The 13,256-nt window shown below is 43.8% G+C and overlaps 1 protein-coding gene across 1 annotated transcript; it reads left to right on the top strand.

Moving 5' to 3' along the window:
• Positions 1 to 4,600: 4,600 nt before the first annotated feature.
• PPIC (peptidylprolyl isomerase C) lies at positions 4,601 to 12,906 on the top strand. The gene is made up of 5 exons (XM_030969240.1): positions 4,601 to 4,755; positions 8,562 to 8,675; positions 9,170 to 9,263; positions 10,930 to 11,114; positions 12,347 to 12,906. Exons 1-5 carry the CDS (start codon positions 4,657 to 4,659, stop codon positions 12,473 to 12,475), a joined length of 621 nt encoding a protein of 206 aa, XP_030825100.1. The 5' UTR covers positions 4,601 to 4,656; the 3' UTR covers positions 12,476 to 12,906.
• Positions 12,907 to 13,256: the final 350 nt, after the last annotated feature.

Genomic DNA, 13,256 nt, shown 5'->3' on the forward strand with positions numbered 1-13,256 from the left:
TACATACACTCTGTATTAAGGAGTATTAAATTAAGGAGCCTCCCATACAGATCATCTTCTTGTGTCTTCCCAGCTTCTTGCTCATTCTTCTGCACCTCCTGGTTTGAATCAATGTACTACTCTGACTGAATTGCTCTGAGACAATACAGTCTCATCAGCCAGCCTTGGTCTTCTTTCAAACTCAAAATCTGGAATTAGCCTTGGCTCCACCTTTTTCCTGATTTCTTTACACATTCACCTGGTGACCCACATGCATTTGAAGTAAAAAAAATGTTCTGTCCCATGCATGTCAAAATTAAAAATACTTCAAATTAAAAGATTAAAAGGTCTAAGTTAGATATTAAGAAAATTCTTTATGGTGGGGGTGGTGAGGCACTGGAGTAGGCTGCCCAGAGAAGCTGTAGCTGCCCTATCCCTGGAAGAGTTCACAGCTAAGTTGGATGGGCTCTGAGCAACCTGGTCTAGTGAAAGGGGTATCTGCTGATGGCAAGGGAGTTGGAATTGGATGGTCTTTAAGGTTCCTTCCAACTCAAATCATTCTGTGATTCTATGATTCTCTAAACAGAGATGGAAATGGTAAGTTTACACCTCCTGAATTTTAACTACTGAGACTTATGTGATTAGATACATATGTGGACTGAAAATGTTTCTGTCACTATTAGACAGAATCCTTAACTATTGTCTAATGATTTTATAAAGCAATACAGTTTTTTTAAAGTTTATACCCAACTACTGGAACAAATCAGTAAGCCTTTGGACTTTGTTATATTTCTGCAGTAAATCTTAATGCCATAGTTAGTTGAGCACCATTGCTACGTGTTTGCAGCGCAAGGAAGGCAGCTGAATCATAATATTAAATTCTCAGTACCTTATCTAACTGGCAGAGAATATAAACACAAGCAGTTTACTCTGAGTAAACTCTCATACTAACATACCTGCAGAAAGCGCACTGACATATCAAAGAATATATCATATAAGACATGTTTCCTTTTGGGCCTGCTTTGATATTTAAAGGATATTATTGTTCAATATTGTGCTCATTAAAAATGGGATCAGAGAAGTGCCATAACCACCTACACACACATGAACTAGTTTTGGTTTACTAAAATGAACAGATCTGAATAGTTACAGGATAAATGTCTTGAACCATGCCCTGAAGCTCCAAATCCCCTAGTGCTGATGGCAGCCCCTAGGGGCAGGGCTTTGGTAAAACCCTCAGTTGTACAAAATGCCAGCACATAGGTCAGACGTCAAAGCCAAGCCCTAGATTAGTCCAGATTGCTCTTTGACTCAGGAAGTACAAGTATGCTTATACCTCTTGAGGAAAAAGGATCTATTTGTGTCAGTCATCTATTAAGCAAGATGATAATTTGGTGCTTCTGCTTGTGTGCTATGTAATGCAGAAGCTGTAACCACATCCTTTGCTGTGCCCGTGAAATTAATTTTTACTGTAGTCACCTGATGAGAAATCTCATTACACTCAGATACACTTGCGCAGGCAGCATGTGGGCAGAATGGAAAAGAGCAGAAAAGTTACATACCCTGTGAAAGACAGTCTGTGATCACCCCACAGATTCAAAAGTGAGCATCAGGGTATGCTATGTTTTGGATTGGATGAGGAATGAATTTTGAAGTGGATCTTTCCAGTGGACCAGCTTACCATGTTTGTTTCAGAGAAGCCTTGCCGTACATGAACCAGATGCCTGACAAATGTCTACATGAGAGAACATGTTCCACAAGCGTGCCTGAACCCTTCAAGTGTTGTAGGCATTTGGTCAGCTGCACAAGACACCTGAAAACACACAGCAAAGACATTGTCTGTTCATGGACAAGTGCACCCTTTGCTGCCCAAAACCAGCTGGACAGCCAGGCCCAGAGAGTGGAGGTGAATGGAGCTACATCCAGCTCCTGGCCACTCACAAGTGCTGATCCCCAGGGCTCAGTGCTGGGGACAGCCCTGTGTACAGTCTGTATCCATGATCTGGATATGGGGATCAAGTGCACCCTGTGTCAATCTGCTGGAAGGTAGGAAGGCTCTGCAGAGGGATCTGGACAGGCTGGATTGAGGGGCTGAAGCGAAGATTATGAGGTTTAACAGAGGAAATGCCAGATCCTGCACTTTGGTCACAACAACCCCAAGCAGTGGTACAGGCTGGGGGCAGAGAGGCTGTAAAGTGGCCCAGCAGAAAAGGACCTGGGTGTGTTGGTCAACAGAGGCTAAATACGAGCTAGTTGTGCCCAGGTGGCCAGAAAGGCCAATGATATGCTAGTCTGTATCAAAAATGGTGTGGCCAGCATGACCAAGAAAGAGATTGTCACCCTGTATTGAGCACTGGTGAGGCCACCTCAAAATCTGGGTTAAGTTTTTGGCCCCTCACTACAAGAAAGACGTTGAAGTGCTGAAGTGGGTCCAGAGAAGGTCAACAAAGGTGAGGAACAATCTGTTGCTCAGGTCAGATGAGGAGCAGCTGAGGGAGCTGGGGATGTTCAGCCTGGAGAAAATTATAACCAGGGGGACACCTGATCACTCTTCACAACAACGTGAGTTAGCCTCTTTCTTGCAAGTAGAAAGCCTTAGGACAAGAGGAAATATCCCTAAACTGTGCCAGTGGAGGTTTAAGTTGGATATTATGAAAAATTCTTTCATGAAAAGGGCTGTTAAGCACTGAACAGGCTATCCAGGGAAGTGGTAGAATCACCAACTCTGGAGGTATTTAAAAGACATGTGGGTGTGGTGCCTAAGGACATGGTTAAGTGTTGGCAGTGCTGGGTTAATGGTTGGACTCAATGATCCTAAACAATTCTATGAGTCTGTGGCTAGAGACTACTACTTGCCAGCTGAGGCACAGTCTCAAGCTGAGGGGTTTGGCAGACATGCAGCGCATGTGCGTGGCGCAGAGCACACACTCCCTTGGGCACTGCACCTGAGCTCTGGGCTGCCTTTGCAATTGTCTGTGTAAGCGCTATGCCATACACCCAGAGCCACAGTGCTGCTGGGTTTAAGCCTGAGCGTGTTTACATAAGCCACTGACAGCTTCCTGCTTGCAGTGTATTGGCATCCATTTCAACTTTCATATGCTGGCAGCTGAGAGGCCACAAAATTTCAGCGTGCTACAATTTACAAATTTTCTAGGGACTGCAGCAGCAACACCATTTGAAACAGGTCCTGAATGCAAATGATTTTTTAGCACGTAATGGCTTGGGAGAAATGTTTGTGTTTGATGAATTCCTTCAGCACTTCTGTTTATTGTCCAAAGCCAGAGGTGTGAGCTGACAAGCAGCGCACCACCACAGCTAACACAAATGAACCCAAAAGTGCCTCACAGGCTCCTGTAGTTTCTAGCACATTAAATACAGCAAACATGAAGACTAACGACCCCCTCCCAAAATCACAGAATCAAGAACTGCTGAGGTTGGAAGGGACCACAGGGTTGTCATGTGGGTTGTCCTAGAGCACACAGTACAGACTGAACCCAGATAGTTCTTCAGTATTTCCAGTAAAGGAGACTCTGCAGTCTGTCTGGGCAATCTGTTCCAATGTGCAGACACGTGCACAGTGAAGAAGTTCCTGCTTGTAATCAGGCGGACCATCCTGCGTATCAGTTTCTGCCTGTTGCCTCTTATCCTGTTTCTGGGCACCACCAGGCAGAGCCTTGTCCATCCTCTTGACACCTTCCCTTCAGATACTCATAGACATTGATGAGGTCCCATCTCAGTCATCCTTTCTCCAGGCTGAGCAGGCCCAGCTCTCTCTGCCTTTCCTCATAAGAGACATACTCCAGTCCTTTCTTTCCCTGCGCTGGAGGGAAAGAAACCTCCCTCCGGGAGCTTCACACTTCCCTTATGCTGAGGAACCTAGAAATGGACAGAGCACTCCAGATGTGTCTTCAGCAGGGCTGAGGAGCAGCATCACCTCCCTACACCTGCGGGCAACACTCTTTGGAATGCAGCCCAGGATACCATTGCCCTTTCCCACAACGGCACACTGCTGGCTCAATCTCTCAAGAGTTTACTGGTTTTGGCTACTTCACCCACCTGTGGGAGCCTGCTGGGCACACAGCCCGGCCGAAGCCGAAGGCTGCGCCCCCCTCCGGTACCGCAGCTCCCGCTGGGCGAGGCGGCCCGGGGGAGGGCACACGGCTCCCCGCCGCCCATCAGAAGGTGCAGCACCGAGCCCCCGCCGAATCCAGCACCCGCCCCAGATCCAGCCAGGGCGCCGGGCCCGTCCTGGGAGTGCCGGGACCGGAGCTCAGCCCCGGCGGGTCACCGCTCCGGCCGAGATGGTGACGACTTCCCCAGGATAGGTGACCGATCCCTGGCATGCGTGACCGCTTCTTGGGATGGGTGATCACTCCCTGGCATGGGTGGCTACTCCCTGGGCATGGATGATGGCTCCTCAGGATGGATGACCGCTCCCCGGCATAGGTGCCCTCTCCTCAGGATGGGTGGCCTATGGCCTTTCCCCCAGGATTGGTGGCCTTCTCCCCGGGATTGGTGGCCTTTCCCTCGGATGGAGGACCGCCCCCTGGGACTGGCACCCTTTCCCCGGCACGGCTGGCCGCTCCCTGGGGCGGGCAGCTGCTCTCCGGAGTCCCCCGCCCCGGCGGGAGGAGCCGCCCTTCCCTGGCGCAGGCGCCGCAGCGCTCGGCCGGCGCCATGGCCCGCGGGGCGCTGCTCGGCGCCGTGGCCTGTCTGTGCTTCCTGGCCCCCGTGGCCGAGGCCTTCAAGAGGAGGGGACCCAGCGTGACAGCCAAGGTGACTCTCGCCCGCCGCCGGGAAGCCTCGGTTCGGGTCGGGCGGGGCCCGCTGCCGGGATGTCCCGCGGCCGTGGCGGCGTGCCGGGGGAGCCGGCCGGCCTCTGCCCTGGCCGCTCCACAACCGGCCCCGCGCCGCGCCCCGGGCACACGGGGCTTGGGGCGGGCTTGGCCTAATACCAGAGCTTTACCGTCTTATTGGGTTTTCTTGGTTGTCTGGTTGGTTGGTTGGTTACTTGGTTTTTAACCCCTTTGGGCATGCCGCCTTTCTGTAGGCGCTGGCACATCGCGGAGCTCGGGCCAGCAGAGCCTCCCTCTGGCTTGCAGAAGTGTAAACTTTTAAATTCCTCATCCCTCCAGCGCTGCTGCAGCCTCTGCTGCTGCCAGGGCTGCTGGTGCTGCCAGTCTGCCCCGAGCGGGACGGGGTTTGACTGCTCTGGGGCTCGTCTGTGCCGTGGGTTTTATTCATTCCTCTTCTCTGCTGAAACTCTGGAGGGGATCCAGCGGGGCGCTACTGAGTTATCGGGGGAGTGCAGCATCTCTCTTGCCGGGAAGGCTGGGGGAGCTGGGCTTGTTCAGTCTGGGGAAGGAATGACTGAGAAAGGGCCTTATCAATGTCAATGAGTATGTTGAGGGGAGGGTGCCAAGAGGGTGGACCAGGCTCTGCTCGGCGGTGCCCAGCTGGTACACAGGAAGTTCCACCTGAATATGAAGAAGAACTTCTTTATTGTGCAGGGCACAAAAGTGACTGAGCACTGGAACTGATTGCCCAGAGAGGCTGTGGAGTTTCCCTCACAGGAGATATCCAAGAACCACCTGGACGCAGTTCTCTGCCCTGAAGAGAATTGATGGCCCTGGTTGAGTGGGGAGGTCGGGTCAGATTGCAGTGGCACTGCCCAGGAGATGGACTTGTGGGCTGTGGGGCTGGCTGGCTGCAGTAGTTAGGAGGCACCTAATACTGCAGCATGACAGCATCTCTTTCCAAAAAATTTTTGTTTGGTGCAGGAGGTGGGATGTTTAGTCCAGCTTTGGAATTCCGTGTTTCAACCCCCAAATGTTTTTCCACCTGCAGTCAGGAGAGAATGTGCCCATGCTGGGAAAGACACCTACAGTTATCAAGGTGTGACAGGGAACGGCAGGGGCAGAACTGCTTGCTCTAGCATGGCTTCAGTATCCTAAGCCATGGACTGTGCATCTCTGTGCTTCATTGCCTCTGTTGTCTGCAACTGCTTACAGTTTCATTGTCATGGACTTCTAGACCACAGATTTGATTTTTTTGGGGGGAAGGGTAAATTTGACCTTCAAATAATCTTCTGGATATATATTCCTATTTAATTATAAATAAAGTACTTTCCTTCTTCATTTCTTCTGCCTGGGCTATAATGTTGTGTTCTTCTCTGATTGCTGTGGCACATAAAGAATTGCATTGCCAATTTTTTGTGTCCTAGGCAGCGGTAACTTTACAGAGCTCATCAAATCACACCAGTTTTCTCTCTTCCAGTTTAAGTAGTTTTCTGTAACCTTTCTTCATATAAAAGATATTCCATACCTGTTGGGCATCTGTTCTGCCCATTTTTCTACAATTTTTTAGGTTGGTTTTATCATTCTGCAGTAGAGAGGCCAAAATTACATGCAGCACTCAGGGTGTGAACTCACAGTACAAATGTAGCTATGCTCATCTCTGTACTGTATCCATTTTAATTATTTCTAGTATTTGTTTTCCTTCTCTGACCTTCACAAGCCCAAAGCCAAACCTTTCACTAAACTACTCAGGATGATTCCAGATGTATTTTGGCCCCCTTGTTGTCGCTTTACACTGTATACAGTAATTTTGCATTTATGAGGTTATTACATTAGCTGGTCTTTAAGAATCATGAGATCTTCCTTTCAAAGTCACTTTAGTTTCCTTAAATAATTGAATGCTTCTGTCCATTTTTTCAGTTAGATGTACAGCATCTTGTGTAAATTATATATGAATCTTTTTATGAGAACCAGCCACTCTTACTGGAGTGTTCATTTTTCATTTCAGTCTTGAAATACTTAACTGCAGATTGTAAATACGATTAAATATTTATAAAAATATTAATAAGACCGAAAATTTGTAATATTTATTTTCTTTCAGAGTTTTTGGTGAAGAATTGAGCCAGATGTTTTTTGAGATTTAAAAATGCTGTATCAACTAGCTCACAAGTGTCTACGTGCTTACTGAATTTCCAGGGAACCTGGAAATACACTCAGGAGAACATGGCTTTTCTATGCAGAAATAGTGTCTAGGGCTACCACATATTTCTGTACTTGATTTTGTGGCCAAAAATGTGCAGAGACACATTTTTAAAAGTACTGGGTTTGTTGCTTAGGCAAGCAGCAGTGCCACGTATGAAGCCTTGTGGCTGTGATAGGCTTGCAGCGTATGACAAACTTGTCTCCTTGTGCTGTCAACAAAGTGTATGATGTTCGTGCTCTGTGGGGTGACTGTTTGGGAGCCTTGGTCTTGTTACTTATATGTGCCCATGTATTTCAGGCAGTCCTACTAGAACAACATTTCCAGGCAAAATAGACAGTGGTTTTAGGAAATGTAGGAAGGCAATGCCCCTTACCTAGATAATCCTGGCGGCACAATTCAGAGAGATTTGTTTATAGAACCGTTAAAAAGTTAGTGAGAGTGAGCTGTTAATACTTTGGGAGCCACACATCTAAGAAGCATGTTATTCAGTGCCAAGTGTCAAGGAAATGAATGAGGTGTATCAAAAGGAATTTTATTTCCTTTATAGCGCTTTTATAGTGTTAGCCAAAAGTTCAACAGTCAAAACCACATAGAAGATCAAGAAATGGTAGAAATGTTTAGTAGGAGAGCGTGAAAGAGGCATTCACATTGGAGAGACTGTGGTCATTTATTATCATTATTGGACTAATTTCTTAACATTACAGACAAGTAATACTTGGTTGAGTGCCACAAGGAACAGCAAATACCACATCATAGGAGTACACATTGCTGTTTCCTAGAAGTTGTAATAGCCTTTATGTAACTTTTTCAGAACTTCAAAATGCCTCATTTCCTGACAGCTGTTCCTATTTTCAGTAATTATTGGAACATTTTTGCACGTTCAAATATGCATTCATAGATTCATTAAAATGTCTTGTAACTCATTTGTCTTTTTGAAGTTGCTTTTCAGTGACATATACATTGAAGATTTAGGCAATCAGCTGAATAATCTGGCCTGGTTATTTCTCTTCTGGGTTTGAATTCATGTTTAGAAAGGCAACTGCTTGCTTGAGCCAAAGGATTTTCTTCCCACTCTTCGTCAATTCAATGGAACTTAGGCTTTTGTGTATACTGATACCTAAAACAGTGAAGATTATGAGTGAATAGCAAATGGTCATTTGTGGGGAGTGTCAGTACTATAGTTCCTTGTTATTTCCCCCATATGGGAATAGAATTGTTGTTCTTCCTTACTTTCATATTTAATTTTTTCCATTCAGCTTTAAAGACTTACATGTTTGGGAAAAATCTTCTTGAACACTATCTTCAAACTTGAGATACAGCAGTTTCACTGAGCCATTAAAAGCAGTAAGAATCAAAATATGTAGTCACCATTTCTCAAACAGTTTTCTGCATAACCTGATTTTGGTGGCTCTAAAAGGGTTTCTCTGAAACAGCACCCTTAGGAATTGCAGGGTACTATTACTACAGACCAGCCAGAAGTAATTTCTTACCACCTTTGAAATTTCTTATCAAGCTTTGAAAAGCTTGGCTGTTTGCTGTGCTCACATCTATATCACTTTTGTTCCCTTCACAAAAATATTCAGGTGTTCTTTGATGTGAAGATCGGAGACAAAGATGTTGGCAGAATTGTAATTGGATTGTTCGGAAAAGTTGTCCCAAAGACCGTGGAGAACTTCATTGCGTTGGCAACTGGAGAAGTACGTTTGTGATTTTCTTCCACTGTGTACTCAAGTTTGGCTTGGGAAAGCAGTGTGTGTGTTTAATGCTGTTTCAGTTGTGAACTGTCAGTCTTCATTCACTGGAGCGTGTGCACAAGTGCTGTCCCCAGGGATGTGCACCAGTGTGTGTTTTCTTAGGTCCTTGGTTTGCAAGATGTAATTACGAGATGCTGGATATGAGCACCTCAATCTGTACCTGCCTTGCAGATCTAGCATGTGGAGTTACTGAGGTCAGATAGAGACAATAAAGTCAAATAAAGACAATGGCTTTGATCAGTTGACTAAATACCTTCTTTGTGGCAGTGCAGTTTAGGCGTTTTTACCTGCATCTCCGTTTAATGTATTTCTAGACAGTATTATATCCCTTGGCGGTATATTCTGTGGAATCTAGCTGTTCACAACTTGTGTATTTCCTATGATTGTATATAGAACTGGATGTTACATTCATTTAAAGAATTATTTCATTTTCTTAGAGAGGATATGGATACAAAGGAAGTAAATTTCATCGTGTGATCAAAGACTTCATGATTCAAGGAGGAGACTTTACAGCTGGAGATGGATCAGGAGGTAACATACTTAGTATCTTCCAGGTTCCCTTTTCTTTGTTCAAATGTCTGCTGAAAGTATGGGCAAACCAGCATATTCCTTCATGGTTTCTGCTCAGATAAATGAAAAAACCCCAAACCAGCCCACATTTGGTTTAGAGCACCTAGTACTTTTCCAAGTGTCTTGTAGCCTAAGCTGCAGCTATTTGGATTATCTGATTTATAAGTATGTGTAGCTCTTCCTTTGTCCTCAATTTTTGCAGATAGCTCTTTTCTGTCTGTGACTTGTCCCCATTCAAGAAGCATGGCTTTGCGTGCTGGGCTGGAGCCACGTGACCAGCTGAGCTGCTCCTACAACTTACCGTCTCCAAAAGATGGATGTCTCCACCCTTCCCCTGCTCTGGCTTTGTGACAGCGCTCCTTCCCTGAGGCACTCACTGATTGCATGTATAGGTGAACCAATCCAAGTCATCCAGCAGAAGTCTAATCCATGATGAAAAAGTGAAAGCGCGTAGAGGGAAGGCAGGTAGGGAAGGAGGAGGCTGTCCTCTCTGCCCTCAGCTCAGTCTGTTCTGAGGAACCTCTGAAATGTGCTGTGAGAAGGAATTTCTTAACAGGGAGAGAGAAAGAAATTAGAAGATGAGGGTCATACCCTCTCCCTGCTTTTCTCTTACTAAAACTGAAACCATAAACTTGCTGGTGCTGTGAGTCCTGGCTGTGTGTATCACTTCTGCCTCCTGAGCCTCCAGAAGAACAGTTCAGTACACTCGGGGGTGATGCCAGCACAGCATCTCTTGCACTGCACTCACTCTGGCTGCAGATTTCTTCTCTTCCTTTACATGCACATTTTTGACATGCTACAATTTGAACTGTCTGCATGATTTTCCTGCTGGGATAGAATGGAAAACATTCATTCCTTTTCATAGCGGTCAGCAATGGGGAAGACCATAATACCAAAGACATAGTTTTAGCATTAAAGGTAGGCAGCAATTATTTGCTTGCTGATGTTGTTTATTGGGATAGCATCTGGTGGTGGTGGCAAAAGTGTCCCCATTGTGCTAGGCACTGGACAAGCAAAGAGTGAGACAGACAGCCTTCTCTTTTCAGAGTGATGGTGGTTTAACCATGACTGATGTGTTTTTTCTCTGAACTATTTTAAAAACATCAGAATCTTTATGTCATGGTTGTACACATATACACCAAATATTTTAGTCTAACTTCCATTTGGTCTTCATATGCTTGTAAACATGCCTAAAGCAATTTCTTAGCATAAGGGAAAGGTTTAAATACTGAAATTGTCACAAAACATTATTTTGTGACAATTACATCTTATTGTTGGTGGCCATAAGTATGTACTTTAATTTGCTGAACAGGATGAAGTATACTATTATTCAGTGGTGTCTGTAAACCAGACCTTTGAAGGTATTCAGCTTGCTTAAATTCAAGGGATAAAGCATCATCAGCTTTGACTGTTCCTTTCTTATGTGTGGTGGTTTAGCTTACCTTTACAGAAAAAATGATTTTAGTTATGGAGTTGCTGATGGTTTAACAGTGATGCTGCTGTGTTTACTCAAACAATGAATCTTCAAGCGCTGAATTCATACTTAATTTTCCCCATTTTTGAACAAATAGCAGCTTTTTTTTCTTTTTATTTTTTTAAAGTCTGCTTTCTTATTTTTTTGTCATAGGAAGAAGCATCTATGGAGAAAGATTTCCTGATGAGAACTTCAAGCTCAAACACTATGGCATTGGATGGGTTAGCATGGCTAATTCTGGCCCAGACACCAATGGATCCCAATTCTTCATCAGTGTGACAAAGCCTTCCTGGTTAGATGGAAAACACGTAGTATTTGGCAAAGTCCTTGATGGAATGGTAAGTTTAAAGTAGTGGTTGATCTGGACAAATTGTGTCCCATTATACCTCTGTTACCCCTGTTCAGAGACAGTTCATTATTCATCTAATATGTACATGGTAGAAAATGATTGTGAGGAGCTCCAGCTGGACAATTTAGAACTGAAATACCAGAAATGGAAACCTGTACCATGCTTTTGGCTTTCACAGCCCTTATTTAGACTGCTAAGCACTGAAATCAACACTTTGCAAATTACACCTTTGCAAATTACAAATGAAGAGAGTTCAGCTCCTCCTTTCAGTAACACTGTTTTCTACAGGCTAAAAAATTTTGTAGTGCATGGTAGTTATGGGTAACACTTTCACTTTAAGGGTTTTTAGAAACATGTGACTGTAAAGCAGGCAAACACATACTGATGAGAGGCCAAATCAAATTTTCAGCTAAAAAATTATGTTTTCAAGTGATTATACTTTTATTAGTCTGGTTCTCCTTACAAATTATTCCTTTTTAATCTGTGTTTTGAAATTATTGAGGAAAACATAAGCTGCTGGACTTTGAGGAGTTTGAAAACCTCATCAGAACACTCGCCCCTCACTCCCACCTTCATACTGAATTCCATTTTCATGATCTATAGTAGTAGCTGTAAATTTTTGAGAAGCTATTTAGACTTAAGTTTCAATTTAGTCAGATTAATGGATAAATATAAAAAACAAGTTGTCAATATACCTAAATTAACTTTGTCCTTTAAAAATACTGGTACCACACTAAAATCTGTATTTGTGTGTTACATGCTAAAGGTAAAAGCAGTAACCAGATTTCTGGAAGCGCAGTTATGCTGTACAATTAGAAAAATAATCATGCTTGCCTTTTGTAATCTCTGGATTCACTTTTTGCTCATAGGCCACAGATATAATCCCGTATGTGCCAGCTTAATCAGCTGAATGTACATTTTTAGTTGCCCCTTCAAAATGTTTTCGTTGGCTGAAGGATTTTCTAGGAGGGCAAACAGCCTTCTCTGTGCTTCTGTCAGCTGTGTTTGATTTACAGAGTGGCATAACTGCTGTGAGTCCTGGCTGGAAATGTGGAAAGAAAAGGATATGGGAAGTTGACAGGGTAAAGGTCTTTGTTCACAAATTGGTTAATAAGCAGTGATGTTAGGTGCACTTTTTTGTTTCCATGGCACCAGCCCTCAGCCACTGGAGTTTCTTTGGCTAAACTGAACATTTCTGTTTGTTCTTTTTTTGTTTGACAGTCTGTGGTGCACTCGATAGAACTCCAGCAGACAGATGAACATGATCGGCCCCTTCAAGACTGTGTGATTGTGAACAGTGGCAAAATAGCTGTAAAGGAGCCATTTGTAGTTGAAGTTGGTGACTGGTGAGACTGATAGTCAGAATGAAAAGTAGAACTTAATCACTTGTCTTTAATGCTGGTTTTTGACCAATCTCAATGATCCACCGAGTTTTCTCCTCAAAACAGCTGAAGTTACATTTAGGCAGTACTTATCATTTGCCAAATACTGAAGGGATATGACTATTTCTATAACAACTTGTTGGAGCTGCCACTCCTTGAAATTCAAGACATATCCCACCAAATTCTAGATCTTGCAGAAAAAGTCTTTAATGAAAAATTATAGCAGTAATTCTATTTTTCCAGGGTTTAAAATATAGTAATTTTGTTCTGTTTGGAAATTTTAGCAATATTTTTGTCTTTTCAACTGAAAATATTTACTGTAATACTACCAGCATTTCTAAAAACTTTAAAAAAATGGTAAAATATAGAAGTGTTTTGAATAAATAAACTTTGCTTTCAGATAAATACTTGAGAGCATTTTTTACTCCACCTCCCCAGAGTCTTTTTTTCTCACCTCAATTGATTCCACGTAATATGCAGGGGGTATTGCTTTTCAGGAGATAAGGTTGTAAGGTTAGAGCAGAGATGGTAAATTTTCCTAATCTAAACATGTCAGTCCCTTCTGTCTTTCAGAAAACCACAGTATTGAGATACCATTCTGTGATCAAGAACAAGCAGCTTTTCTGTCTTATTATTGAATAAGGTAGTCTGTTAGAAACTGATTAAAACAGAAGAATTCTTGTTTTGGTGAATTTTATAACACTTAATTAATGTTACTCATTTTAAAGCTCAAACACTTTTTCTTTACG

This window comes from Camarhynchus parvulus, chromosome Z, assembly GCF_901933205.1.
Source record: "Camarhynchus parvulus chromosome Z, STF_HiC, whole genome shotgun sequence".
Lineage (NCBI taxonomy): Eukaryota > Metazoa > Chordata > Aves > Passeriformes > Thraupidae > Camarhynchus > Camarhynchus parvulus.

Coding starts and splice junctions, on each gene's coding strand:
- PPIC (XM_030969240.1), top strand. CDS start 4,657: ATGGCCCGCGGGGCGCTGCTCGGCGCCGTGGCCTGTCTGTGCTTCCTG. Junction 4,756..8,561: donor GACCCAGCGTGACAGCCAAG/GTGACTCTCGCC, acceptor AAAAATATTCAG/GTGTTCTTTGATGTGAAGAT. Junction 8,676..9,169: donor TTGCGTTGGCAACTGGAGAA/GTACGTTTGTGA, acceptor TCATTTTCTTAG/AGAGGATATGGATACAAAGG.